The sequence below is a fragment of the Pinus tabuliformis genome, chromosome 1_2, assembly GCF_031772625.1.
Source record: "Pinus tabuliformis cultivar Carrire ecotype Pingquan chromosome 1_2, CPIR1, whole genome shotgun sequence".
Taxonomy (NCBI): Eukaryota; Viridiplantae; Streptophyta; class Pinopsida; order Pinales; family Pinaceae; genus Pinus; species Pinus tabuliformis.
In genome coordinates this window covers 842,158,709-842,186,521 of record NC_142298.1, presented here as the reverse complement: position 1 = coordinate 842,186,521, position 27,813 = coordinate 842,158,709, and the positions used below count along the sequence as shown (strand labels likewise).

Below are 27,813 nucleotides of genomic sequence, written 5' to 3'. Positions count from 1 at the left end.
CTTCATACTTTGCATTTTACCACTGTAAATTTACTTGTACTCTAATTTCAATTGTACTTGTACTATAATTTCAATTATAAAACTACAGTATTGTTTCATTTTACTTTCACCGAAACACATACATGTCAAAAAAAACACCTAAAAGGAAAAGGAAAGACACCATTTCGTTATACTTTTATGAAATGACCCAGCACATACATTAAAAAGGCATCAACACTCCATTTCAAATGGTACAGGAGACAAGGCAGAAAGTCCAATTTACTGCGAATTTACTTCGTAGCAAATAAAAATGAATTACCGTATAACGCAAGTTCCATTTCTAATCGAGTAGGGCAACGAAAATATAAGATGAGTACGTCAAATTGCAATGACAAACAGGTAATTATTTATAATTTTCATGATTCTTTCCTAAAATTATATATTATTTATGGAAAAAGATTTTAACAATGTATTTTGACACCCACAACAGAAAATATTGCTTAAAATAATTTATTCCATGATGTAAAAGACAACCTATCAACGCAAGAATATTGTGTGAAACTCTTAGAATGCCAATTTTTTCCACAGAATCTTTTGACCTCAAAAGATCATTCGGAACAATCAACTGCAATCGGAATTAGATGACAGCAGTTAATGACTAAAATTCAGGTATCAAAATTTGAATTTCACAAATTCTTGCAGCATTGTTTTAAAAGGAAGATAAAAACGAGCATGATTCAAAAATGATAATACACCAATAGAAACAAAAGATCTAAAATGATAGCCCATACACATTGAATATCATCAGAAAATCTTGTTTTGGATTGCCACTTTAGCTTGTCAGGTACACACTGGCACATGATATGATGTCCTCTTAAATATACCCACTAGGATTTACCTCGTGATAAAACATATGGCACTGAAAACATATAGCAGCTTCCTAATAAGTCATACCTAGTTTCTCAGAAATATGGATATATATGACCATGAACACTTTAAGAGGCATCTATTTCCCTCTGCTCGTTCTCTCAAAAATAGTAGATTTTATTTGCAAGTAGAAAATCATGAATTATGGGGGAGGCTGCAAGGGGTAGTTTCAGTATGGTCGGTTACCCCACCCAGGACGAGGCTGCATTGGGGATGGACCAGGTGGCATCAATGGCCTCGACTGTGACCTTCCTGGATCTGGCGTACCATACAGGGACTGTGACCTGCCTGGATCTGGTATACCATACGGGGAATGTGACCTGCCTGGATCTGGCATACCATACGGGGAAGAAAGTGATGGTAGTGCATATCGAGAGCCTGCATAAAAACCGCAAGTAATACGTAAGTACTTGAGAAACATGCAGGATCTATGTATTCACTCTTGCACTGGCACGATTTAAAGAGAACAAAAACAAAAAAACTCGACAGTACACCTCGCAGAGCCATGAATCTTCAACATATGATAACAAACAAAATTTACATTAGTTTTGATAACAAATATATTATAGAATATTCAAAACATGCATCTAACTAGGCCAGAAACTTCCATGAAGGAAATGATATTTTAGTCATGTGTCTTTTGACTCAACTACTGGATGAAAAGAAGATTAAATAAACAGCTCATAACTGAAATCATGATTAATGAACACCTTCCCCTTGAACTTTTCCTACAGGAGAGAAGGCAAATAGCTTCAAATTGGTTTTTATTATATATATATAAAGTGAACAATAAGTTCCATAAAACGAACCTATGTTTGCCGAGTAGGGGCCCGCTGGATCTCTGTATGGTGGCTCTCTATATGTGTTTGCAGAGTAGGAACTCCCAGTGTTTCTCTGTGTGTTTGCAGAGTAGGGACTCGCAGTGTCTCTGTGTGTGTTTGCAGAGTAGGGACTCGCAGTGTCTCTGTATGGTGCTAAACCTCGAGGGTCCATAATATCACTCCTTTGAAATGTATTTCTAGAATCGCCATAAAAATTATTTCCTGGCAGTGGACCACTTGAGTTTGTTCTTCGATAATGATCCACAGCCTGCAACACAATCAACATGTTATTCTATGAAAAAACATCCATTTCACATAAATAGAAAAATAATCGTAAAAACCAAAATCTTTCAACAAAATTCCACATATGCATTGGTAATCTTTCAACAACAATCTATATATGCATATTGGGTAGGAGTACACCAAGACATATTTTCACACGTCACTTATATCACAACTATAAAGATGCAATACAGCGTTCAGCAAAAATACGTAAGTGGGGCAGCTCGATTTGCGATCACCATGATAAAGTCTTTGTAAGTGTGTGGGTCGAGGTTCAAATCCCATCTGAAAGCCTTCTGAGCTGTGCGTGGGGGCGTGGGTTTGCCTAAAGGCTCAGTGGTAGGGATCAGAATCAACCCCGTGTCACAAGGGGTACAGCCCCAACCCACTTGTCAATTAAAATATATATATATATATATATATATTAAAAAAAAGTACGAAAGCTAAATGAAGACATTTAAAATGCACTATAAAATGTATTGTAATGTTCACCGATAGAACTAATTCACAAGAAACACGTACCATGAAATACAAAATAGTTCACTGGAGATTCCTATATCATGAGGGCGATACAAGCAGGAATAGTGCCGCATCTTAGTTTATTTTGTTTAAATTTCCCTCTTGACATTTCTCGACTATAACATTTTAACTTCTACCAGTCTCATATGGCATAATTCTTTGGCTTTGCATTTACGGCATAATACAAGTGCAATCATAGTACTTCTGACACCAAGTCCACATGAGCAAAATTGGCCAGCTTAAAGGGACTTCAGTGATCCGAATTGGATCCAGGAAGATACTGTGGTGTCTTGGATTACTTCTACGACTATAAAATCTCCTCGAGCTTGTACAAGAGGTATCCTGTATTAAGCCTCTGATAGACTAAGGTGATGGCTGGAGCCCACTCCCACTCCCACTTGCCCAGTGCCACTCATCCTCTTGATCTAGCATAGTGATCTGCTTGCACCAAAAGAAACGGCCTTCACCGTGGCAAGAGAAGCAACAGCTAGGAATCAGAAAAACACATTCTCGGAATGAAAGGGAGGAGATCCTTGGAGTTGTAGGACAACCGGGGGATGGTCAGCAGACGAGTAAAGCAACCGGTATTCCCAATGTGGAAGACATCATAAAGGAAAATATACTTGCCGGTTGAGGGGTTGGCACTTGCTGGAGGCAAAAGCAAAGGAAATAAGGAGTGGTTCTTATAATGCAAAACGGGAGATTGACAAACCCTGGGGAAAGCAAATGGGAGGCACTCCAATGGGGGAAAAAGCAATCCCAAGGCCAAGCAGTGAAGGAGAATCACTCCCACGCAATGTTGGACTATCTATTCGATTTCAATAGAGGCAGAAGTGGCCCCAGAGAGAATACATTCCATTTTGGCCATTTCATTCATAAACGATTTGGCATCGAATGGAATTTCACATTTAAACCCATTTTGGCTAATGAATATAATTTGATTTCGCTGCCCTTATAGAAAAAGATTCTGCCACATTTAGATATCAACTAGAGCCTCTAACTGAGATCAAGCTGGCTAGATTAAAGAGATCAATTTGCCTTTGCTGGAGGAAAGCAATACTGCCATTAGAAGAAATCAGTAGAAGCAAGCATGAAGAAAGAGGTTTCTGCCTTTGAGCCTCTCACTGAGATCAAGCTCGCTAGATTGAAGAGATCAATTTGCCTTCGCTGGAGGAAAGCAATATGGACACTAGAAGAAATCAATAGCAGCAAGCATGAAAGAGGTTTCTGACTTTGACTGAAATAAATTGAACTGTTCATTTATAAGAATCAGTTTGGCACAAGGCAGAGATTGTGTTTTTCTTGTCTGGCGGTTGACACCCATAGCAATGGTGGAGAACAGAGCCATCCAAGTGCAGTAAGATGAATTGGGACTGTGTATTGCAGAGTGGTACATCACCTGCAGAGAGTGGTTTCTGCTGCTGGGAGTTTCGGAGGAGAATCAAATAACTCACAATGTTAAATTTGATCCTCTGGTGAGGGAAATGTTCTAGGTCCAAGCAGAGACACAAAGGAGAGTCCCAGCAAGTCTCCTTGCTAATTTGAATCATAGCAAGAGAGAAAAAAATATTCAGTCAAGGAAACATTGGCATCCATGTTTCAGCCCCGGAAGCTCATGAAGAGCCCTTATAAATAACTGTGTTTATTTATCATTTTGAGAACAGATAGAACCTGAGAACAAAAAGCAGCAGGGAGAATTGAATCGACAATGTTGTAGGAGTCCAGAATCTGTGCACAGCCTTGAAGCCACCTTCCTCATTGATAGAAGGAACTGACCCTTCTAATTGGACAGGAACCCATTCCTTTAGAAGCACAAACTAATATTACAATCAGAGCATTTGTGTTGATGAATTAGGTTGAGCACAGACCTACCAATTTCGGTTCATTCAAGGACATCAATAAGATGTACAATATTAAATGTTCTAATGCAACGGCACGTAAGGCCTGGTGCGTCTCTTTCTTCAACTTTTGATGTTTCTGGAAGCTAATTTTTCTTAAATCTGAACTCTCATGCAAGGGTTAGTGCAATTTTTCTGTTCAAATATGCATACTCCACTAACAATATGTCAAAATTCATGCTGTGAACAAGCAAGCAATTGGCATGGGTTGATAACAAATGCAAAGCTTGTTGGTATAAAATGCACATTTATAGTTCACATATGTTGCTAAAACAAGTTATGTGAGGTATTTCTAATTGGGGAACATAAAACAATCAGGTGTCTGGAAGGGCTATTATGGATCTAGTAATGCCATATCCAAAGACTGACAGATGCTGCATATTAGCTTGATTTATTTCATCTTCAGCATTGAACCCCTGGAAACTCAGGATGGCTCTCATTAACAATACATAAACTGCCATGGATATTCCACTAAACAGTTCATCACAAGAACTGATCTTACAAGATACTGCATAATACTGTGATGTTACCCTGCGTTATGCATTGTTTGCTTAAAATTTACTATTACAAGCACAGCACTCAAATCACTGAAATACACAAAGAATACTAAAAGGAAGCTTTAACAATAAATACCACACTATTTACACAATCAATAGGATATACCCTGAAAAAATCCAATATGGGAAAACCCAGCCAAAAGGCAAAGACCCTTGCTCTTTTGCTCTCAAATATCAAATGCAATCACAAAGAAAGATGAGCCACTATTGATTTCCACTAGACATTATGGGTTAAATGACAAGTATTGCATCTTCTCGTCCCTATGTTTTTGTTCATAATATCCCACTCTGCTTGCTCTACTCATCTATGGAACAGCAAATCAATACAATAGGAATGAAACCCCTTCCTGTCTTCTCAATATTTAGCATACCCTGATTGTTGTCTAGGGTTGGGGTTTTGCATGCATCAATTTCACCTTAGGTTTAGGATTGAGGACATTCTAGATTATACTTGAAAGTCCACGTGTGAGAAGCTCTATATGTGAGTGATAAGCACTAACATGTCATCCACTCTGCATCGTGGTGGTCAAAGAAAAGGTTGACTTGCAGGAGGTATGACTTCCTCATATGGATCTGATTAAAGTGATCTTTGAACTGTTGGCATGCCCTCAACAAGCAAAGCAACATTGGAGGACTAGAAACTTTATTTGCAAGTTGACCCCAAAATAATAATTTTGTGCACAAACCATGCACCAAATGTTTCAGGACCCAAATAACCAAAATAGGTCCTACCCTTAACATGGGCCCTATTATCCCTAAAATATTGGATGAGGATTGCACATGTGATTTTCATCACATGATTCAGAGATTTGCAGGGTGGCACGATGATTCCAGACTTCCAAAAGGTTGAAATTTAGGTAGAAATTGCTTCAACTTTGCATCATGGACTATTGGGCTTGATTTTAAAATTATAGTATTTCCCATTCATTGGCCTTGGTGGAGGAGAATGATTTTCTCCTGGATTCATCGTCGTGGTTTGGTTCTCTCTCCATGGTTGCACATGGATCAGATTGTTTTGGACTCATGGATGATGGATGATAATGTTTACCCTATGATGTGGGCACCCTACCAAAGATGTCTGTGTTGATCCTATTATGATACTTGATGCACTAGATAAGTATTTTCATTTAGCACTCCATTCATTGCATAACTTTCCATTGTGATATGTCATGTTTCAAGGGGTCAGCCTACTCCGCACAGCATAGGTGACCTTACTGCTATAGTGCTTAAGCCTATTTGACATGTTTTGACATTGAGAATGCACCATGTGATGAATATACACTTCATTTTGATTAAATGCACACATTTGAAGATGCTTACACATTTAGAGGACATTGACATTGACACCTAGAGCATTTTGTGATGACATGGCCTATCACTCCTAGCAGTGCTCTTCTTGTACACATATCTTGATGTAATCCTATCCTTCACAATTAATTGACCCATTTTGACCTAGTTGAAGACTTTTGATGTGAGTGACAATGCTTGTGTCTTTGTTTGTCACTTCGAGTGACCTATGGTGACGTGGACTAAGGTTTCACGAGGAGCACTAACCTTCTTGCTACATGGATTTCATGCATAGCATTTAAGCTTGTGGTGGAGCATCCCACTGTATTAAGGATAACTTGGCATGAATCATCTTAATGTAGGTCTACTACTTGGGATGCCCTTGCATGTTTGGTGATTTTTACTTGGATAGACTTGTGATGGGGTTTACTATTAATTTTGGTTCAGCACTCTCCCATTGTTGACTTATGTAACATATTTGAAGGTCGGCCTACAAAATTGGTGATTTTTTAGAAGCCTTCATCTTGGACAATGTAGCCTTGCATTGGGCATTGGGAATTGAGACGTTGCCTTGTGACATGTACTAGGAGTTGTGATAATACATCGAGGTTTGGGACATCGCAATGGGAGTTGTAAGCATATGCCTTGCGCATTGGAGGAGGTTCCTAGCATGCGGATGGAATTTGTTGATGGAGCACCCTTGGAAGACATGTATGGCATCTTATCTTTCATATCATTGTTTACTGCTAGAGAGTTGTGACATTACACTTGGGTATTAGAGGAGGTTGCCAACATGTAGACATCCACCTTTGTGGAGTTTTGTTGATGGAGCGTTCACTTACACCTAGCACATGGATTGAGGACTTGGTGGTTTGACTCCTCCCATTAAAGGATCTAACTATTTGAACATGAATTTATAATTGTCACAGCTTACACCGTGGATACTGTTGTAGCAGGGAAATTTAAATTAGTTTAATGGCATATATAGTTCATAAAAATTTTGAAAGCCTAAGGGCTTACCCTCTTGGTTTCTTCGTTAAATGTTGAAATTCTCAAAATTTGATCAAAAAAATACATACATGTATATTCTTGGTTCAATAAAAGGTTTGGCAAGTTGCGCACATATCTGGTGGATGGTGTGTAAGATCTACAGTTGATATTCACCCCCCAACATGCTCAGCGTTTAAGAGGGGGGTTTCCAAAATGGAAACCGAGAAGTATATCATGCTTATGACATGGATTCATCAAGAAACTTCTCAAGATCATTTCAGAGATGGACAAACATGATCAACAATCAGAAAGAAGGCAGAGGACAGAAGAATAGGAAGGGGGCAGAATCTTCAGGATAAAGTAAAAGAAACACCATCAAGCAACCCTGTATTTTCCTTAAACTACCATCGCTGCTTACACTAGTTCCCAGTGATCAAGAGACTCAAGGAGCTACATCGACAACAAAACCAGCAAAACAGGAAAATTTGTTTTCTTAGTATCTGGAAATAAAGAATACGAATATCAAAATCAAGCAGGATTTATATTCACAGCTATGGAAGCAAGGGCCATCTCAAACTAAATTGTTGTCAGCTCTTGATTTTGATAAGGGCAGTTAAACATGGCAATTTTGGAGCCCAAGAGAGACTGTAAAGACTAGTCAAAACAGACTGTAAGGACAACAAGTCATTACAAAACAATGAAGTTCTCAGTGAATTCAGACAAAAAATCAATTGAAATTCTGATGAATAAAATGTGATGTCCCTTATGGATTAAATCCCCAAGGGAGAATGATGTAGCCTATCCAACCCATTAGGCTATAGTCTTGATAAAGGGGGGAAACCCAATTATCGAATGTTTGAGGAAACATTGGGTAAATTTTGGATCGACTGGGGCAAACAAAACCCAAATTGGGGGTTTCACTTGCACCCCCTCACATTAGAAGAATCCCACGGGGAAATCTATGAATAAAGGAGAATTGGTGCCATTTATCATCATCAATTTGGATTGGAATATCTATAATTTTCTTAAACCTGAGGCTCTGAGGGTTTTAAGACCCCTTCCATTCTATTAGCTTCACTGGAGGTGATCCCGCCCTATCAATCCTCTTTGTCTAGTTTCAGTGGAGTTGATCCCAGCCTACCTAGACACCCCTTTTTGTTCTAGCACAGCACAGCAATTGGAGTAACTCTGTCCTGGTTCATTGGATTGTCTAGTTATCAAATCTGTCTAAGGAGATCCTTAAGTAGCATGGTCCCTTCTGTGCTGTCAGCCCCAAAACTCTGAGCATCATTGGACAGAGAATCCAGTAAAGCAACAGACTTCAGAATGCAGGAAGTTAGTGCTTTTGGTACCCTACCACAGCTACAAGCTACAAGGAGCCTCAGAGAGCAGCAGGGCTGCGGCTCTGCAAGGCCACAGTCTGGCTGCAGCCTGAGAGAGCAATTTTCATTGCAGTAACAGCAGTTTGAAAGGGGTTAGTTGGCATACCAGTCAACAAGAGTTCTCTGGGCAATAGGAGGGTATGACCAATCTTCTCCTGACAGAACATAAGGCAATTGCATAGGATAGTTTTACAGTCCATCAACAGTGAATAGTAAGTAATTATAGATTGTAACTCAATTATTACATGGTTTCCTATGCTAATTATTTAGGGTTGTCCTCATTGTTGCAACATCCCTAGGGTAAATTCATTTAGTTGTCCTCATTGTTGCAACAGCCCTAGGGTAAATTCGTTTAGTTGGACTTGTATTGAAAGATCATTCTAATTACTGCTATTTATGTGAAAGGACCGTCATTGCTATATGATCAGAACTAATAGATTGGTTGTTATCTGAACTGTTGATGCATTATGTGTTATATGCTTTACTGTTCAATTGTATTGTTGTATGCTTAATATTACCTCTGTCTGGAATCTATTTCGCAAACCCTATAAACCCCAAGGGCAAAATTTCCTTATCAGAGTTGGCTCTCCTGCCAGCCTGGAAGGTTATGAGAAAATGTGTCAGCAAGCATCAGTAACCCCATTAGGGAAGGAGACCACCAAATTTTTTGCAAAGATGTGAAGATCGCGTCAAGGACAATATAAAAAGCGGAAAAAGGATTGAAGCATGGATAAAAGCACACCCAAATGATCAGTCATGGTTATACCTTCCTAAAAAGTATAAAAGAGATCAATCTCTTGAATCTGGTGGTAGTAATAACTCAAAATCTTTCCCTTACAATGACAGTAAGGTTCAATATAAATCTGGGAATGATGAGAAGTCTGCGTAGAGGTTTGTATGTGCTCAGCCTTCCTTGGAACTGGTCAATTTGCATTAGGCAGAGTACAGGACAAGACAGTCTTATTACAGTAACACTTTTTTTCTCCTCAAAACCAGTCAATGAGACAGATTGGGTCAGTGCAGCTTTCCTTATTTGCAGAACAAAATGTTTTTCGCTGCACCCAAGCTGGGGTGCTGTTAATCAACCTCCTCCTGATATATCAGCTCAAGAAAACCTATGTGATCCCTTATGTGATGGTATTGACCATTTTGATGAGGCTCAAAATTCCTTGAAAATGATGATAATACCACTGCATCTCCAGATGTGAAGAAAGTGTTGGTGGAACCAGAAAAAACTCCATTACTATAGAATGTTAGTCCCCATAATAAGGATGACAAGACCTGATCCAGATTTAAAAATGAACGCAACAAATTACAGAGATAACCATAAATACAGATATGCAGCGGAAATAATACTTCATTAATGTAAAACACTGAAATATGCTTACAAACAGAAATGGAAATAAACCAGCTAGGGCGATGGTAGCTTATCTCTGAAAAGAGATGTGGCGGCTACATGCCTCTGAACTGTGTTACAATGAGGCTCAAATGCCTATTTATTGTTGAGAAACAATGGAAAACCCTTAACATCCCAAAACCTAACCCTAGAAGATGAAACACCAAATTGTGGGCCTCGTTTTGGGTAAGTTGGTACATCAACTTCCTAGGGTCGTAACTTTAGCACCCTATCTTCGTTTGACACGTACAATAGCTCGTTAGAAAGATCTATCCGAGCACTACAACTTTGGGAAAAGCAACATCGATCTATGTACCCATGTTGCTCCCAGATTTCCCAAAAAATGTCGTTTAGGGCCTCAAAACAGCTCCGGAAGTACAGGACCAGAAAAACTGCTAAAAATAGTAAATTGTGCTACAATTAAGGACACTGAAAAACTGAAAGAGACAGTTGTGGGAATCCAAATGGGATAGGTGGGTGGCCACCAACATCCACGTGGATCAAGACCAAACCTAGTACTCCCTCGACACTTCAGGCATAGTTGGAAACAACGAACATAAAAACAGTGTCGAGCTTTCTTTGAAAAGGTCTGAACCACAAGAAGCAGCACTTGCAGATGTGCAAACTGGTATAGTTGTAGTGGTGAATATAAGTCTTAGACGAGAAGGTAAAAGCCATGGTCCAGAGCAGTTGTTAGAAGCAGCAGCAGCAAATGCTGGAGACATTGCCACAGAAACAGCAACAGAAAATGTCGGTGACATTGCCACAGATCAAGGACGTGGGCATGATGAAAGTAAGAAGAATAATGAAATCAAAATAATGAGGACTTTCAGATCAGTGATTTCCGAGTTTGTAAGGGAGGTCAATGTTGGATTTTCCAGTGACAGTTGATGAGAGTGTATGGTAGCTATTAGTCAGCATATAGTTGATTGACATGTGGTTGTTGACCAGAGTATCTGCAAACTAGATGCTATCACAGCTATTGAGGCATGCACCAACATTGGGAAGTCTAAAGGTCAGGAGGATGCATCGGAGGAATGTTATGTAGAGATAGTCTCGAAAGTTGCCAATGGTGTTAACTATGACTGTGATGTTCCTGAAGAAGTTGATGAACCTCTTTCTGATACCAAAAAGACGAGGGATGAGCAGAGACAATGTTGCACAAAGCAGGGACATTTTTTGGAAGTGGAGCGTCAAAAGCATCATTTTCCAAAAATCTAGGAAGTGAAGAGTCTTGAAAGTGTCTATATTATATACATATTTTTGTATATATTTTTTTGCATTTATATTCAAAATAACATCCAAAATACCAAATTAGTTGTAAAATATATGAAAACATGCATATTTTTACATCAATGATTAATTGCTCGAGAATCAACCATCTAGAATCTAGATTCCTCTCCACTTGTCTAGCCTTTGCCTCTACTTTGATTCTCTAGGGATAATAGACAGCATTGCCCAATTTTGATCAAATGCGCTAATCCAAATCTTATAATATGGTAGAGAAAGCTTAACATGCCTGATCAATAATTTTGACTTCTGTGAAGGGTATATTTTTGCTAAGGCCATGACAAAAGAGTTCAACAATCAACACCACCAACATTGAGGTACATATAGGGCTTGGTGCTCTTGATTAAATGCCAATCACATACCCTCATACATGATATAATCTAATGAAAACGCACAATCCCATTGATCCTAAAATTCTGAAAACTGTTAAGTCTGTTGAATTTTGAATGGGACATGAAATTCCATTTTCTCCATATGAAGTTTGATGAGGTTGGAACCACTCTCAAACATCCTGAGTCATTTCATGCTAATGTTAAAAATTTAAGTAAAAGTGGCATTCTCCTTTAGGAAACGTCTAGGGAGCATCAAGGAGGCACCTTGGGAGCATTGTGGGAGCATAATTTCTCACATAACAATTCAAAAATCCAAGTCAAGTCCAAAAAATAAAATAAAAAGTCCGCAGAACCATCTACCTTCTCCCAGATCCACTCTGGATCCATGGCAGCTCCGCAGCCGATCCTTTTCGAATCTGCAAGTTTGGCCAACACAAACACAAATCAGGGCCCCATGGACCCTAAATCCCAGGAATCGCCAAAAAATGGCAGAAGCGGTAGATCTGAAAATCCATCAGAGGATTGACAATGGATGAGTACATTACGTGAATCTGCCTCTAGATCCATGGGGGAAGGTTCCTGCAACACTGGGCAGAGAAGCTTTCTCAGTCCTATTATGCTGGCAAGTGTCACTCCCTATTCTCGTACATTAACAGTGGATTTGGAACCAAGTGAAATTCCAGCCACATCTGGTATCAACACTAACTGCTTTCAACCCCTTTTTGGTCCAACGAAAACAGTCTTACGAAGGAGGTTGTATCTAAAGAAGCCACAAGGAGACAACAAGCAGAACAGAAGGCAATTGTTCAAGAAAGTGTTGGGGACAGATGGAGGAGCAAATGGTGACCACAAACATTAATTTGGAATACATGATTCATCCACAAGCCAATCTAATGTACCACACAAGGGAAAGAGTCTCTAAGGGTGATGGGAGCATGTCCAGCCAACATTTGACAGAGCTGAAATCACATAGGCCAGGTTCAAGTGTGCTTGGTAAAGGTGGGGATGAATGTTTTCAAATGCAAAATTCAAGGCCATTTCATCCAAGTACTTATGTCAAAGGGATTAAAATGGTTGCACCAAGAGGTAGCAGAGACTTGAGTTCGCATGGAAATACGGGAGAAAGGTCTCAGTTGGAACATAAGGAAGTCATAGTGCCAAATGCAGAAAGTTTAGTTCATTGACCAACAAAAAGTGGAATTGCAAGGTTGAAGTATATTGTTCCACAATCATTTACTCTTTCCACTGACAAAAAGGGCTTCTACAGGAGTGCGGCCTGTCAATGTAGTAGCTAGTGACATGAACAAGCGTTTAGGTGTAAGAGGACAGGATGTCAGTGAAACATAATACATGAGCCACTTGCAATCCTTTGCTCTCTGAAAATCTGCATCTAAATGACTAGAATGTGACTTCGCCCAAGCATCCAAAGCTACAGGAAGATACTTGTTTCAACCTAGAGGAAGATGCTCATTCCACTTCTTCAACTGCAAGAAAAAGATCAATCAGATATTCTAGGGGCAAGTCTAGCAGTGCTCCTTCTGGGGTCATTTTCGGCTTTAGATGCAATGAGAGAGTTGAGAAGCATAAACAGTATTTTTCAAAATTAATGGCAAAATTGAATGCAAAGAAAGCAGAGAAAATCTAGTTGCAAGTCCTAGCTGCAAGAATTTGAGATAAAGATGCTTAGGAAAAAATTGACATTCAAAGCATCCCCCATGCCCTCATTCTATCATGAAGCAGCTCCATCAAAGGTTAAGTTGAAGAAGATACCTCTCACCTGCCCAAGATCTCCCAAGTTAGGGGCCAGGGCAAGAGAAGAAGTTATGCTAGTGTAGAAACTGAAAATGACCAGAAGGTAGGATGCAAGGCAAATGAGCAACCTTCATTCTTGAAAGTAGGGGAACAACTTGTGCAGCACAAAGACATACAATTGCTCGAGAACGAGCAATGTAGAGAAGAGGAACTGTAATGTCCCCTATGGATTAAATGCCCAAGGGAGGACGAAGTAGCCTATCCAACCCCGTAGACTATAGTCTTGATAAAGGGGTGAAAACACACAATTATCCAATGTTTGGGGCAAATTGGGTGAATTTTGGGTCGATTGGGGCAAAAAAATCCCCCCCAAATTGGGGGTTGCACTTGCACTCCCCCACATTAGAGGAACCCCATGGGGAAATCTATAAATAAACGAGATTTGGAATCATTTATCATCATCAATTTGGATTGGAATATTTTTAATTTTCTTGAGCCTGGGGCTCTAAGGGTTTTAACTTTTAAGAGCCCTTTCTTTCAATTAGCTTCGGTGGAGGTGATCCCACCCTATTTAATCCTCTTTGTCTAATTTCAATGGAGCTGATCCCACCCTACCTAGATACCCCTTTTTGTTCGGGCACAGCACAGCAATTGGAGTACCTCTATCATGGTATTAAATTTCCATGAAACTCTGCAACTACTTTTATGAATAACTAAAAACTGACACTAATTTACAGTCACCAAGATACAAAGTCTCTTAACAACTTATAAGCAGTGGAATAAAAACATAGAGATAAAAACACATCACACAAATATTGACACACTTTTTTGAGGAAACCCAACAAGGAAAACTTGTTTGCTTGATGTGGCTATTTTATTGATTGTTTTGAAATAATTGTATCTATTACAAAACAATCTGTCTCTCTTGAGAAAGCGTTATGTTTCTCACACAACCCTCAGCTTATACAATTGACCTTGGCTGCCTTGATCACTACTTGATCTCGGTCCCTGTACACAATTCTTCCTCTGTTGCCTCCTTGACTTGCTCTGCAAACCCTGTTGACTTGCTGCAATTCTGCTCCTCCTTCCTTGCACACTTGGCCTCCTTATTCCTTGCACTAATCTCCTATTTCTTAGTACCCTCGAGTTCCTATTTTTTAGAACCCCAGCTCCACACAACCTGCGCACAACCAATCCTCCCAAATCCTAGCACATTTGTGCTCCTATTCTTTAGGACACAATTCCTGCACTCCACAATCAAGGCTCTCTCACACTAACTCGTGAGCTCTGTCTTGTCACAATCCTTCGTGCACAAGAACAATTGTATTTTACTTGTGCCTTCGTCGTCTCTTTTATAAACTCTATCCATGCTAAATTAGACTAGTTCAAATTTAGAACTCGAGTTGTGATAGCAAGTTAACTCAGGGTGTTACTTGCTCTTCTTCCGATCATCAATGGAGTTGATAATGCATGCTCTCTCCAATCAACACTGGAGATTTAACTAGCTCTTCCTTCGAACAAAACTAAAGACTAACTCGCTTTAACTGAACTGCTAACTGCAACCTCGTTATGTAGTCAAACAGATGAAGTCTCCACTTAACAGAAACTCCAACTCTACACATGCTAACTTGATGATTATTCCAGTAAACTGGAAATAACTCATCCTAACTGAAGTTTAACTCATGAGGACAACACGAGGTCTTCACTGGCTAAAGCACAAGCCAGAAGACCTAGATCGCTACGTTTTCAACACCTGGTTCGTTAGATTGTCTGATTATCAAATCTGTCTAAGGAGATCCCTAAGCAGCAAAGTTTCCTTTATGCAATCAGCCCCAAAACTCCGAGTATCGTTCGACAGTAAATCTGGTATTGCAGCAGACTTAAGGCCACGGGAAGTTAGAGCTTTTGATACCCTGCCACAGCCACAGATAACCACAGGCTGCAGAGACCCACAGGCCACAGAGAGCCACAGGCTGCAGACAGCCGTGCGGCCACATCCACAGTCTGAGACAGCAATTTTCAGCACGGTAACAGCAGTGTAAAAGGAGTTTGTCAGCATACTAGCCAGCAGGAATTATCCGAGCAATAAGAGGGTCTGACCAATCTCCTGACAAAACAGAAAACAATCACATAGGATAGTTTTACAGTCCATCAAAGTGAATAGTAAGTACTTATAGATTGGAACTCAATTAGAGAAGGGTTTCTTGTAGTAATTATTTAAGGTTGTCCTCATTGTTGCAACATCCCTAGGGTGAATTAGTTTAGTAGGACTTGAATTAAAAGATCATTATAATTACTATTGTTTATGTGAAAGGACTGCCATTACTATATGATCAGAACTACTGGATTGGTTGTTATTTGAAATGTTGTGATGCATTGGTGTGTTATATGATTTACTGCTCAACTGTATTGTTATAAGCTCAATATTACTTCTTTCCGGAATCTATTTTGCAAACCCTGGAAAAAATTTGCCTAGGATATTAAATAAAATGGAGATACATAGACAAACAGGTGACATGGTCTTTAGATACTCGATACAAACTTCAATAAGCATATCCAAAGTTCAGGTTATGGCATGTAAAATTGATAAGCCACTCACACAAAAAAAAATTGCTCAAAAGTCTCTTCCTCTATGTGCTTGATTATCTCTATATGAATAAATCTTTAAAGTAACATATGGGTACTGCTTCCCTTGTCATACCTGTATACATAATGTTATGAAAGAGCAGGTTTTATGAATGATACAGTTTGTATTTGAAATACCTTTCCTTTTCATTGAGTTATATGAAGCAAACTTCATATACAAAGATAGAGTATGTTGTGTTGACTGCTAAATTCATGTGCTTAGCACATATTCCATCTCAAATAAGTTAAGAGTATTAGTTTAATGCTTTAAATTTCTTGTATTTGTTTTCTTTGCATTCTTACTATCTTGCATTTTATCTCATAATTGTCTATCACAGCTGAATGGCTGCCTGAACACTGGTGACTATAATCATATTGTCCTTAAGATCAAGGAGGAGGTGATATAAAAATATTCAAATCAATAAATTATTTTGGAAAATTGGTGCATTGGCATAGTTCCCTCACCAAGAACATCTCAAGGAACAACATAAAAATATTCAAATCAATAAATTATTTATGCCAAGAACATCTCAAGGAACAACAAAGACTTCACTTATAGTTATAACTATTGCATACTACTTTGAAGGGATGTGCACCTACTTCGTCCAAATGTGCAATGTTGAGTTGGGTCTTGTACATATTTTGATAATGGAGCAACAAGCATTGGAAGAAATTGATGGGGCAGCTATCATGCTTTATTTTTTCTCCCAAATGTGTTATCTTGGATCTCATGCAAATAGGATGATCTATTGTCAAGAGCAATTATCTGTTTGGCATAGTGCCTAGATTTCGACCAGATCAATACCATTGGATGTAGAGTAAATGTGCTCATAATAGAAATTCCAACAAAAATTAACAGAGTTTGGGTGTTCTCAAAATCTGCCACCCACCTCTATTGCTTGAGTGCTTTGGTAATTTTGGGAGATCATTATTGATGTATGCCCATTGTGGGGAATACCCTAGTTCTTGAGCTCTCCTTTATTTTATTATTGTTTAATTGGTTACATGAGAGATTTGTTGTACTATTTTCATAACATATTTTATTAACTCTTCTTGGAGAAGAAAGTGGATCTCAACAAATGATTGTTACTTTTAGTAATAAAATCGTTGAAAAGGTTAGTTGTATCCCTTGGAGAGATTAGTAGATCTAGGGAAAAAGATATTAGTTTACTGTTGAAGAAGAGGAATTGAAATCCATACAAGGATTTACCATTTTTCATCATGGTATGGTCAGATTGGGGGAAAAATCACTTGGAGCTTACTTGAATATCTTTTGGATGCTATGGGAGATCAGGGAAATGTTTTTGTGCATGAGAATGTCTTGTATATGTGAACGTTCTGTCATATTGTTGGAGTTATCTTGACAAATATTCATGGGGTGGTGAATTTGGTTTCTATATTCCATTTCCCTTTATGTTGTCAATGGAGTGTTATTTATGATTGCATGTCTCTCAACTTCAGAATAAATCCACATAAATAGTATTCCCAATAATCATAATTTTCCGTGAGCGTTGGAGTTCATTGACTTTTGTGATCTCTCTCATTACACTTCTTCAGTTTGGGACGGCAAGGAAAGAACTGTGTTGCTTGAGGATTTTGAGGATGACCTCCCTACAAGGCCATGGCTCCAATTTTTCCACTCAAAAATACCAAACTAGATGATAATTATTTATTGATCCATTTCAGATCATACTTGCCCATTTTGGGAGGCCTTTGGTCCCCAAAATCCTTCATTGAAGGAGATGAGAAAACATTTCTTCAAACTCCTACCAAAAGTAACATTTGGCTTGTCTAGAAGTTGACATTTTAAACCAGCATGCCAAAGTTTTCGCTGCCCCCATCTAGTTGTTTTGTGCTTCTCCTAGAAAATTTATCTACAAACTATGCCTTAGCTTCTAGTGCAAAGTCCACTCTGGTAGATAAGACTTGCCTGTCATTTTCCCAATCAAGCATGGAAGGCTCATAGACTTTCAGATTTTCCACATCCACAACTAAGTAAATGCATGTGTATGGAGGTAGACACAGAACTCTAGAAAATGGAATTCATCTTCAAACTGGCTACCTATCAAACGAGGTTTTGAACCAGATTCAATGAACTAGTTTATAGCAAAATACATAAAATAATTAATTTTTAATGAAAAAGATATTTTTAAGATTCCAAACTATTAGCGACAAAATATGCAAGGTTTGCTCATCTATATACCATGTAAGGGTGAATATATCAAAATTGCACTGAAATACATAATAAATGAGGCTCTAAATGATCTCTAGAGTCCAAATACCATGCTACAAGCTACTGGCCACTAGCTTACTATGACTAATCAACATGTCACTCATCAAACTTATCACCACTACTAGAAATGGGATCATCAATAAAAGCTACATAAACTTCATTTGGCTCAAAGTCTTCAGACTTCTCAGATTCCTCAACCTTATAATATGGTAGAAAAAACTTAACATGCCTAACCAATTATATTATGGCAGAGGAGTTCAACAAAAAATACTACCAATATTAGAGGAGTTCAACAATCAATACTACCAATATTAGAGTAGGTCAACAAACAATATCACCAACATCAAGCTCCTAAAAAGGCATTGTGCTCTATATTAAATGCCAATCCCATACCCTCAAACATGAAAGAATTCAACGAAAATGTTACAATCCTAAAGTCCTAAAAACCGTTTAGTTTGTTGAATTTTGAGTGGGATATGAAATTTCATTTTCTCCATATGAATTCCAATAAGGTTGGAACCACTCTCAAACATCCTAAAACAATTAATGGTAATGTTAAAGATTTTAGTAAAAGAATCCTTTTACTATGAAAAGCATTACCATTGATTGCTAGAATTAGTAGGGTTGAGTTAGGTTTTATGTTCCGGTTAAGGGCTTAGGAAGCAAGGAGTGTTGGATTGATAGCCAAATAAGGTTTTTGAAAACTATGGGTAGACCTGAACTATAGAAGTTGTCGCCTACTTGTCCCAACACATTCAATGACCATGTTGCAAAGCCTTAATCTTCTTCCCATGGTCTCGAGGACTTTCTTTGTTTAGACATAATCAAAATCAATCTCCTAACTTGAATTTCTTCAAAACTCTGTGTTGCTCATGCATAGCCTTGCACTTCTCATGTGACTTTGACAATGTCTGTTGCACCTACAAACGGATCTCCTTGATCTTCTTAATGAATCTTCCAACCCTCAATGCTTCTCCCATGGTGTCTTCTCTCATCCATGTTGTCCACATACAACATCTATATGCAAAGGTGGCAAATATCCAAAGCAAGTTTCGAATGATGACTTACTACTGGAAGTGTGCGATGACTAGAAGGTTAGGTTCTATATTGAATTCATCACATTGATCCATCTACAAATATATCCAAGGTTGAATACAAACTAGAGCTTGTGTTCCATCAAATTATGAGAACCTACTATTTTTTGAAGTTCTAGTTTCTAGGAGATAGAATTCTACATATTACATGTTAGAGATAGCTATATATTCTTGGTCCTTCTGAACTTGTCATCTCAACAAACTTTAGCCTAGCAACATGATAGATATTTCTTGAAATTGTTAATTTTCCACAATTAGGGCTACAAAGCTTGTATTTCAAATCAAACCACATATCTAGGTTCCTTACATGAAAACAAATCTAGTTAGTATTTCCAATTATATGTAAGCACTTGCTAATTTTAGCAATGTCTATTTTTAGATTGTTGGAAATGTAACTAGTTTCGATCTTCATGATTGTTGTTGTACTCATTTCAATATGTATCTTATGTAAATAAACAAAAGAAGAAAAAGAAAATTTTATTTTAAAGTATGGGTTTCATGCTCTTTATTGATGGTATTCTAGGTAAAAGCATGTTCTTCATGCTTCTAGGGTTTGTTAGGTCATATGATTTATTGTCATGAGTATAAGACCCTTCTGGGCAAAATATATCTTGTAGAAGAATTTATTTTGACTCTAGAAGGTGCTTGAAACCTCGAAAGTACAAGTCAACCCCGAAAACTTCAAGTCGGCCTAAAGGAGCGGATTTGACCCCTTCGAAAGGCTATATAAAGGAGCAAATTCGACCTCATTTGGCACTCACTAAACCACAAGTTCGATCTCTCAAGAAAAGGTTTGATCCAAGGCTAAAAGAGGCAAGGAAGGAGAAGCAAAGGTCTAGAAGGCAAGAAGTCAAGGATAAACTTGTTTTTGGGCTCTATCTCTCTCAAACGTGAAGTTCTAGGGTTTTTGCAGCTACAAAGAAGGCCGAAACTACGAGTCTAAATTACAGGGGAGCGAGTCACGGTAACAAGTTGTTGGAAGAGAGAATATTCTGCCTTGCCCTCATTGACCTTGGGAGGATCTGCCTTCCTCAAGGAAGAACTCTTGAAGAAGCTAGGTTAGGGTTTTCAGTAGCAGCTACAAGACCAAAGTTCTAGGAAGAAAATTGCAGGACGAAATTGCAAGATCAAAGTTGCAGCTAGAATTTGGTTGCTAAAGGATTGAGCTATAATAATTTGAAAGGGTTGACTTGGTACTTGAAGGAGGACTTGGTCTAGGGTTCGAGTCTCTGATGTCTCATTTGAAGATTCTTTAAGAAGAGAAGAGTTTTTTGGGTTTTCCCCTTGTAGGGGTTTTGCCCTAGCTTGGAGCCTAACTTCTATGTCCATTGCCTTTATTGTTTTATTCTTGATATTTGTTTGATGAAGAAGATCTAATAAAGAAACACAAAATAAAGTTCACAAACAAGTATTAAGGTTAAGGAAAATTGGAATTAATAGTTGCCACATCTCATTTTCCAACATAAACAAGTTATTTATAATCAATGACAACATAGCAATTATTTGAATACATCCCTATTGTTAGGAGGAACTACTCTTTTGGGCATATCTATATTTCGCAAGTGCATAGGTAATGTCAAGGTTCAATCTCATAGTTCAGCACGTGTCAATTGCATTATGCACAAACATGAATCAAATATTGGTGGGATGTATTAGAATGATGCTTATCTAGGGTAGACTTGTCATGTGGCAAAGGGTGGCATCATCAAGAGTGCATACAAATTCGCTTAATTCCAAGGATTGGCGAGTGCCTTGTCCTAGAGAAGGTGTTAGCTATCATCTCCATGCCTTATCCCATACAATTTTGAAGCCTAGCTCACCCTCCCATCTTAAACCATTGTATGACATAAAGAGCAATACCACGCCTTGCATGAAGATAATTTGAAAAATGCTTATCGAGTACACCCCCTCCCTTAGCTTAGTGCAGCTTGCATATAACCCCCATTTTTTAGAACAATTAAGTGGGACCTTCTTTTTTAGAAGAAGGCCACAATTCTCAGCAAAAGGGGTGCAGAAGGAAGAGGTCCAAGCCACACCAATTTATATCTTCTCTATGTGAGTTCTGATGGGTCCAAACCAGAACTGCCCAGTTCCAACTCTTATGCTTGGGATATAAAACACTCTGATCCAGATTGCAGCATCTGTTGTTACACTATCCATCTTCTATTACTAGACACTGGTTCCAAAGTCAAACATCCCATTTCTCCATCTACTCCTTTTTCCTCTTCACAAAAGAAAACCAACTCCAATATATAACCCAGAGGGGGTGGAGTATGTACACCTCTGTAGACTTTAGCAGTCAAATACATGTGCAGAGCTACGTTCCCTTTACCACAATCAAGGGGGGCTCATGCACCAATTTAGTATCTGGCTTGATCATAACCTTAAAATTAGATGATTATTATTATTATAGACTCCCAGATTCTCTGATAATACAAAATTGCAGGAAAATAGAGTTTTCAATCAAGTGTGAGATACCTGAGGTGAGTTGTAGTTGTACATGTTGCGATCCATAGAAGGTTCTTCAGAACCTCGCCAACTTCCACTTGGGGCTGCAGCAATCAAACATCATAAATATGAACAGCGTGCCTATGAAGATTCCTACATCTAGAATTACTGAAATGAAAACGGAATGACAAAAGAGAGTATGTAAAGATCTAATTTCAAATTGTATATAGCTACTCCAGAGAGAGAACCTGCGGAAGCTCTAGGACCAGTCACACTTGCAACAGAGCCTGCACGAGGGTAGGGTGAATTATCACGAGACTTTGACTTAGATGATACTCTTAGTTGACCCTTGTCCATCTCCAAGATCTTTTGAGCCTCTGCCCTTTGCAGCTCAGGAAACCACACCTATAAAGAGTGTCATTGAATTAGTGGACTTGCCATAGAAGGAATTTCAAAATGCATGCTTAAACAATAACGATAAAAGTGTGAAATTAGTGAACATATAGAGGTGATTTGAAAACACCTAGTTAAAAGGCAATGGTTAATGATTTATAACACTCACCTCATCAAAAAATTCATCAGATCCAGGCATGTCCTTGCTCGTTGGTAGAGCATAATTTGCTGACCAAAAAAGTTATAGTTCAATTATAAAGATACAACACTTTGTATAAAAATCTGAAACTCAGAGAGCTTCTGTGAAGCAATTAAGCACACTGATTTCTCCAAAAATTTAAACATGGATAAATAAACAAGTCTACATCTAGCCAAAAAGACAGTGTAATACCTAGCATCTCATTTACAGCATCTGCCGGGACTTCCTTTCCCATTTCCTTAAAACGCTTAGCTGATCTTACCTTGTTCTCTTCTGGAGGAGGGAAGATAACAACTGCAATCTGAAATGTGCTAGTTTAAATTAGCATAGTATAATTATGCTATGACATAATAGCTATTTTAAGTTATTATAAAAGTTTACAACACTCAATCTATGACCGGCAAATTAGTTTTGGTCAGCCTTTTTACCTTGCGATAGTCCACAAAAGCCCTTAGCTTGCGTTTACGGGCACTTTTATAAACATTGGTCTGATCTAGGATGTAATTGCGAGCTACTTTAGTCGCTCTATCTAAGAGTGTGTTAAATATCCCAGTAGCTCTATCCATTAAGCGATCAAATCGTTCCCCATAATTTTGTTTTCGCAGCAACCCTGGAACCTGAAACATTTTCCGAGTTAATTTAATGACCCACTTACAAATTACAACATAAATGTAAACTACAAACAAAAAGCTTGTACCTTCATTTGTTCTAGAGCTAAATTTGTCCCAAGAACCAGATACCGCTTATCTGGATGGTCTTTTGTCCACTTCTCGGCCCAGGTGGTTTTGCCCGCTGCTGGCAACCCTACCATCATTATCACTTCACAGTCCTTCTTACTGCTAAATTGAGGACCAATTATCCCATTCCCATCCTGAAGTGCATCACTCCAAGGCTTGTAACCTTCTGCTGGAACAAGACCATCCTCAATGCTGAATTGCATCTGTACCACAACATTTTTCAAAAGCACATGTGGAAATATCGCTGACTCCCAAGACAATTTCTTAAGGGGGGTGTCTGTGACACCCAAACCCTTAGGACCTGAATCAAATCGTTTAGCTATTCCTAGCTGTGTCCCATTCTTTAAAAACAAAAGTTCAGCCAGAGGCCTGCTTTCAAGGTTCACAGCACACACAATAGTGTCACCAACACCAAACTTTGAACCATAATCTGAGAACTTTCCTCCTGTTGAAAACTTTCCGGTACCACCAAATCCAAAACTATGTTCAGTTTCACCAAGGTTTCCCACGTTGTCATCACCTCTTGAAATACCAACACGGCTTACATGCTGCTGATCAGCGGGTGTATCTTCCATATCCACTGGTTGCGTAGCAGTGACCTTACAAGCAAAACAATATTTCCCCCCTCTTATTCCTACAGTTGCACGAGCACCTGACCAGCAGTATGCAAAACCCTTATGATGCAAAGCATGACCTTCAAGACCATTGTGTTCGATGTCAAAGTCTGCACACCACAGATGAAGGGTCAATGAATATGGCAACAGTATGCTACAGAATAAATAGTATATTACAGCAAAACTTGGACAAGAATAAAAAATTTCCTTAGCACAGAAACTTGAGACCATTGCATAATACTAAAATAAAAATAAATAAAAACATACAGGTTTATAAAAAGTTTAACTGTATTAGTATCTGAAACTCCATAAATATTTTGATCAAATCTACTTGCTAGTTGTTCTTAATATATATAATACATATTTATCAAGTAATTTGAAATCTGATTCTACTGCAGCCACCGTGAACCTCAAATATCATGCCTTTGCAATTTGCAGTAATTATCTTATTGGTTTCAGCATCTTCCAACAATGTAAATCAATGGTACATATCAATAAAAACCTCTGAAACTTGAACTTCTTAACAAAATGCAAAATCTGCCCATTCTAAACAAAAAGACAATATATCTCTTCTTTGATATGACCCATTCCAACAGAAAATAAAATGACTGTCTCTGAGTCTGAGCCCCAAACAACTACAGTCTAAGGTTGTCTGGGGCATAGTATAAAAATAATCAAAAACAGACCCTTTTTCTGGCAAATTTCAAGGCAAAAAATCGGCAGAAATTGCGATGTCGGGTATCGTTCCACAGGTCAAGGTTCGAAGAACCTAACTCCTTTATCCCCCAGGGGTTTTGAGGGTCTCTGAGGTGACCAGAACCTTGAAAAATCCTGAAACAGCCTGGAACTATGGCCCCTATAGATTTTTGCCTCATGAGATTCTGGATAAAATGATATTTTCCCGGCCATTTTGAAAAATCGCATATAATACGCCATTCCTGGCATTAAATTTAACCTAAATCCATTTCACTATACAAATATGATCCTCTTTATGAGATTCTTTTCATTTCAGAAAAAGGTAAGTCAATTTCTGACTTGTTACTGCTTTAATCATTAATGTCTCGAATTCTTTAATGGTTCAGTATCCAGGCAACAACAGCAGGGATGAGGAAAGATCGACCGCTATTTACAATTGACAGTTAACAGGGTAACTTCTTTCCTGTTCTAGAATTTTGATTTTCTCTGTTTGTAATATTTTGTTATGTTAATAGAAAACTTAAGTACTAGTCAGCTGCTGCAGACTCATCCCTCATGGAGTACGGAGGGCTTAGGTATTCTTTTCTATAGGTAATTTGCAAAGATATATCTGGAATTTTTTGCCAATACAGGCGGATGAACTTTTCTTAACTCTGGAAAATCCACTATAAGAGTATAGCAGACGACATTATATCTTTTTTGTAAATTAATTTAAATTTTGTTCCAGTTCAAAAATAGAGAGCCCGTTGTATTCAAACAGGATTCTACTATGATATGTTTATCAAAGAGCAGTATCAAGGTGCTTCGTATATTATCATATCTTTGGTTTATTCATGACCTTCCTACATTTGTTTTGGAGTCTTAACCATTAGAACTTCAGAGATAGCCTTTTCTCTCAACAGAATTTGCACATTGAACAAATCATGATTAAGCATTCTTCTCTGCCAGCATGCACTGGAGTTGCTGCGATAAAACTGAAATCCCTTAACATGCTGCGATAAAACTGAAATCCCTTAACAGAATTTGCATATTGAATAAATCATGTTTATACATTCCTCTGTCAGCCTGCACTGGAGTTGCTGCAATAAAACTGAAAGAAAGAATATATATATATATAGAGAGAGAGAGAGAGACGTCATGACTGGGGATGTCAGACCAGCTGTAAGTCTAAAGAGATTTGAGCGAAATAGCTACACCTTAAGCCTGGAACCTAATCCAAAGGAAGCCCGCCCTTTCCGGCGTATTATGCCCGAAAAGGTGTCTGGCCTAATGCGAAAATGGCATAAACATGATAGAAAGCATGTGGCATGCCTACGCAATAAAAGCCCTAAAGCCATGGGTTGATATAATGGGCATCCAGCAAAGAGCATGCCAGAAATCCCAGACAGCTCAGATATCCCAACAAAACATAATGCCTGAACCCATAAATCAAAACTCCCAAAGCTAACACATATTATATATGATAGCATACTTGATACACAAATGAAACATAGACCCAACAAATAATAAAAAAACACAAATCTATATCACCCACAGAGCCATATACCTAAATTGCAATCTGCGGGATTAAGCTGGACCCTTTGAGTGGTACTCTGTGTAGCGAGCCTGGGCTTTTTGGTCTCAGGCTCTTCCTCTGTCTTTGGCGCAGGGCGCTCATGCTTCCCGGATGATGCCATCTTCTTCCTGATTACAAGTCTATTCTTCCGAAATCATTCGAGGTTACACAGAAAATCAAAACAATAACTACTTGTAGATCTAAACACACCAAAACACAAACCCTGTGCTTCAAATGACAGTATCTATGTGCTCATACACCAACAAAGACTAGGAACCAGGGGCGGGTAAACCATCGCCCCAGTTCATATCAAGATTGAATCAAGAAAACTGCGTACTACCGAATTAAGATAATTTGGAAAGAATATGTGGCCCTGCACACGAACTGTACTTCAATCGTGTGAAGTCTCCACCTGATAGTTACTCTATTAATAGTGTACCTATGTTAAGCCGCTGGCCGCTTTGCCCGAAGACCTAAGATCAATCATCGGTGCCCTCTTCTCCAAGAATCCGGAACATTTTCCTCTAACATATTGTTATTCGTGTTGTCACTTTCGTGGTCCCTTGTGTTGGTGAATATTTTTTTAAGACAAAGCTTTGCCATTGAAAAAGGAATCACATTGTTCTTCATGTTTTGTTGTTCTCGTTGGCAGATGTCTTGGTAACGGTTTTTAAACACTAAATCTCTCAATGAGAAGGATGGAGATTAAGTTTTGTGATTCATGTTGTGTGGCAAAATGTGTTGGTTTATTAGAGAGGAATGAGTAATCTCTTATTGATTAATAGGAAATTGGGTTTTTTTTGGGGTGATTTCAAGTTTTAATAGGACTTAATATATGGGTGAAATTAGTTGATTAATAAATCAAAGGATTCATGAGTATGTTGTTGAAATCAAATATGGAAGGTTTCATTTTTTCGTTTTGGCAGAACAAACGGAAAAGACAAATCATCACACTTCCATCGAAGAGGTTAGGGTCATTGTAACGATTGACCATTTTCATCATCCCAAATTTAGGGAGGCCTTGGAAATAGAAAAGAGACCAATTAAATTAATGTAAATAGAGTTAGGGTCATTGCAAGGATTGAGCATTTTCATCATCCTAAATTTAGGGGCCTTGGAAATTGAAAAGAGGCCAATTAATCTGAATAGAGACAATGATTGGAGTATTAGCATGTGTTGGATTAGTGCTCTATCTTCCTAGGTTCTCTTTCTTCTTCTTCTTATTTAGGTTTAGCTTTATTGCTTAATTTTAATTAAAAGACTTTCCTTTTTATTTATTTTTTTTGTAAACTACTGCATTTCTATTATCTCCATCAAAATTTAAAAATACAAACTAAGAAACCTCAATCTGCCCAAATGGGAAACCGGATCTGTTGGTTCCTCTTAATCAAATATTCAATACTGTTTTTCATTCTACATACTGTCGTTAAAAACTTGCAGGGCATTAAACCTTTTTACTCCAAAAGTTCCCAAAAACTGTTCTTTCAAAGATCTGCTAAAAGACCTATCTTTACTACTACTGTTGTGACATGCAAACTGATTTCCAGAAAACAGAGCAATATCATCTAAAATCAAAAAAGACAGTTAACAAGCCTCTTAATTTTCCGCGCTTCCCCTTTTGGTTTCATTGCTGTCTTTGGTCTTCACCAGCTCCCTCAGCATCTCCCGAATCTCCTTAATTTGTTCGTTCTGTTGACGCAACATCCCTTCAACGTTCGCCACCTCCTTCTTCGCTGTCGACACTTCCTGAGCCATTTCCACCATCTCTGCCGCTACTTGCTCCATGGCCTTGGCCAAGAGATGCTTC

At 38.4% G+C, this 27,813-nt stretch overlaps 1 protein-coding gene across 1 annotated transcript; it reads right to left on the bottom strand.

Moving 5' to 3' along the window:
• Positions 1–739: 739 nt before the first annotated feature.
• On the bottom strand, positions 740–26,502 carry LOC149208574 (uncharacterized). Its single transcript, XM_089396120.1, has 9 exons — positions 25,998–26,502; positions 23,102–23,865; positions 22,833–23,021; positions 22,597–22,705; positions 22,375–22,433; positions 22,061–22,217; positions 21,843–21,916; positions 1,716–1,995; positions 740–1,284 (listed from the first exon to the last, which is right to left on the bottom strand). Exons 1-9 carry the CDS (start codon positions 26,125–26,127, stop codon positions 1,076–1,078), a joined length of 1,971 nt encoding a protein of 656 aa, XP_089252246.1. The 5' UTR covers positions 26,128–26,502; the 3' UTR covers positions 740–1,075.
• Positions 26,503–27,813: the final 1,311 nt, after the last annotated feature.